Source organism: Camelus dromedarius, chromosome 27 (genome assembly GCF_036321535.1).
Source record: "Camelus dromedarius isolate mCamDro1 chromosome 27, mCamDro1.pat, whole genome shotgun sequence".
Taxonomy (NCBI): domain Eukaryota; kingdom Metazoa; phylum Chordata; class Mammalia; order Artiodactyla; family Camelidae; genus Camelus; species Camelus dromedarius.
In genome coordinates, this window is record NC_087462.1 from 6,789,270 (window position 1) to 6,792,064 (window position 2,795).

Consider the following 2,795-nt stretch of genomic DNA (forward strand, 5'->3'; position numbering starts at 1 on the left):
TCTAACTAAATATACTGAGATTTTATAAAAACATTTGTGTTTTTCCCTGAAAAGTGGACACTTAGCCTTGCAAGGTAAGTGAAGAAGCCATCCAGAATTCCTCCCATTTAAAGTCTTAGTTTTAGGAATTTGCACTGTCCTGAGATCACAATGACAATTAATTGCTTGGTTAATGAGGAGCTTTGGAAATTGAATCTCTAGGGTTTAAGACTGCAATCTGCCTGTGACCACCACCTCAATCAACAGTCCTTTCCCAGGAAAGAAGCATCACACCTGAGACTCCTACATTGGTCCTTTCTGCCCAGGAGCTGGGTGACTCACTCAGACCCCTTGCCCTTCCTAAGGACAGACCTTCCGTGTGGTACCTCAGAGAGTTAAGCATCAGTCCACTGTGCTGCCAGCCGGGTAACCTTATGTCCCTTAGTGAATGTTTGGAAATGAGCACAGCTCTTTTGCTACAGTTTCATCCAGGGGAAGCTATAAAGAGAGTATATACACCCGATGATTAGAACCAGGTCTCAGTGCCTAACTTATGTCATGTTCACACTTTTTTTTTTTTGTATTTTGCACCAATACTTAAACACAACTCATTACTAATATCGTGCTCTCTACTATGACCTTCACCTTTCCTACCTGGGTAAACATCTGCTTGTTCTAAAACAGAGTGGCTTTTAAAGGAATTTCTGATGTTTCTTTGTGTTCCTGTGATGGCGCGAGTGGGCAGAAAGGTTGGTAAAGTTCACTTTGTCTTTCCTGGTTGCTGACATACCTGTGTGTTACTTCTCTTGCTTGACCCTGGTGTCGCTGGGCACCCAGACAGAATCTTCAGATGCCTCCCTAGTCTATCTGTATCTCTTTACAAAATGTCAAGTGTTTTAAATAATCTTAAGAGCACAGATAATATAACTGAAAAATACAACCAAGTCTTAAACATGTCTAGAATTCATTGTTCATCCTCTGAAATATCAGTCTCAGGTTGTTTTTTTTTTAAAGTAACAGAAAAATATGCATTGAGAAGGCATTCCTTTTTTTATTCCTTCTGTTAGTCTCCTTCCCCAAATGCTCTTTGCCTCTTGTGATAATCCTGCTCATTCTCTACGGACTACACATTTCATTGATTTTTTTTACCACATCTTTTTCATCAGATTTACCAATAACATGGAACCCAAAAATCAAACAGATGTTTCAGGATTTCTTCTCCTGAGACTGACAGAGGATCCAGAACTAAAGATCGTCTACTTCAGACTGTTCCTATCCATGTACCTGGTCACGGTCCTGGGAAACCTGCTCATTGTCCTGGCTGTCCTCTCTGACTCCCACCTCCACACGCCCATGTACTTCTTCCTCTCCAATCTGTCCTTTACTGACATCAGTTTAAGCACAACCCTGCTGCCAAAGATCCTGGTGAACATCCAAGCACAGACTCAGAGCATCACGTACACAGGCTGCCTCACTCAGATCTGCTTCGTCCTGACTTTTGTTTTATGGGATAATTTTCTCCTTTTAGCAATGGCCTATGACCGCTATGTGGCTATTTGTCACCCGCTGAGATACACAGTCATCATGAAGCCTCGCCTCTGTGTTCTGCTGGTTCTGCTCTCCATGTTCATTAGCACTGCGGACGCCCTGCTCCACAGTCTGATGGTGTTGCGACTGTCCTTCTGCGAAGACCTGGAGATCCCCCTCTTCTTCTGTGAAGTTGTTCAGGTCATCAAACTTGCATGTTCTGATACCCTCCTCAATAACATCCTGATATATTTTGCAGCCTGTGTATTTGGTGGTGTTCCTCTTTCTGGAATAATTTTCTCTTACATTCAAATTGTTTCCTCTATTTTAAGAATGCCATCATCAGTTAGAAGGTATAAAGCTTTTTCGACTTGTGGATCTCACCTCTCAGTTGTCTCCTTGTTCTACGGGACAGCTTTTGGGGTGTACATCAGTTCTGCAGTTACTGACTCTTCCAGGAAGACTGCAGTGGCTTCACTGATGTACACGGTGGTCACTCCCATGATGAACCCCTTCATCTACAGCCTGAGGAACAGAGACATGAAGGGAGCTTTGAGGAGACTCATTGGTAGAGTATCTTGTTTTCTGTGATTTTGTCATCATCAGATTTGGGATGGGTTCACTAGAATGAATCGAAGTTTAAGGAACACTAATGAGCTAGAGTGCCTGACCCTTCCATCACAATTTCTACTTAAATGAATAGATAACATGAAGGCTAAGTGCATGTTAACTTAGGGTTGAAACTCAACTTGTACTGTTACTAGCTGTATCATGTATGACATGAAATTTCCATTCTCTAAGATAAGGTTTTTGGTTAGGGTCTAAAGAGGCTGACTCTGAGGCAGAGGTTCCTGGTATAGTAATTTTGGAGGGAGTATATTTTATCACAAGGGAAGTGGTAAAGGTGGATAGGTCAAGGGAAGGATTTAAACAAGACAATAATCATAGCTGAGACTAGATTCTGCCTGATTCCATGGATAGCACCGTGTGAGTCACACCCCAGAGTTCAGCCTACTGTGAGACATGGTGGTTGATCTTTCATACCCCACTTCAGGAAGTCCTGAGGCTGGTCACTGGTAAAATGAACATGTGTGGGGCAACATTTGCATCCATAATACTTAGCTTCACCATCTGTAAAATTGCCATGATTAAAATTATCTCAGTGGTTTGAAATAATTGTGAGGTTTTTGAGCTTGATCAGTAGAGAAGACTTTCTCTCTAAGAGAAAGAAATCCTGACTTTCTGCTCAAACAATAAAGATAGTTTTCTTTCAAGGACTTCAGAAGGAG

The 2,795-nt window shown here is 41.9% G+C and overlaps 1 protein-coding gene across 1 annotated transcript; it reads left to right on the forward strand.

Annotated features, from left to right (window-relative positions):
* The first annotated feature begins 1,158 nt into the window (after nucleotides 1–1,158).
* LOC105104085 (olfactory receptor 7G1) lies at nucleotides 1,159–2,156 on the forward strand. The gene has a single exon (XM_010997760.3). It carries the CDS (start codon nucleotides 1,159–1,161, stop codon nucleotides 2,095–2,097), a length of 939 nt encoding a protein of 312 aa, XP_010996062.3. The 3' UTR covers nucleotides 2,098–2,156.
* The last annotated feature ends 639 nt before the right edge of the window (nucleotides 2,157–2,795 follow it).

What these genes read in the sequence shown, in the direction of transcription:
- LOC105104085 (XM_010997760.3), top strand. Translation starts at nt 1,159, where the DNA reads ATGGAACCCAAAAATCAAACAGATGTTTCAGGATTTCTTCTCCTGAGA.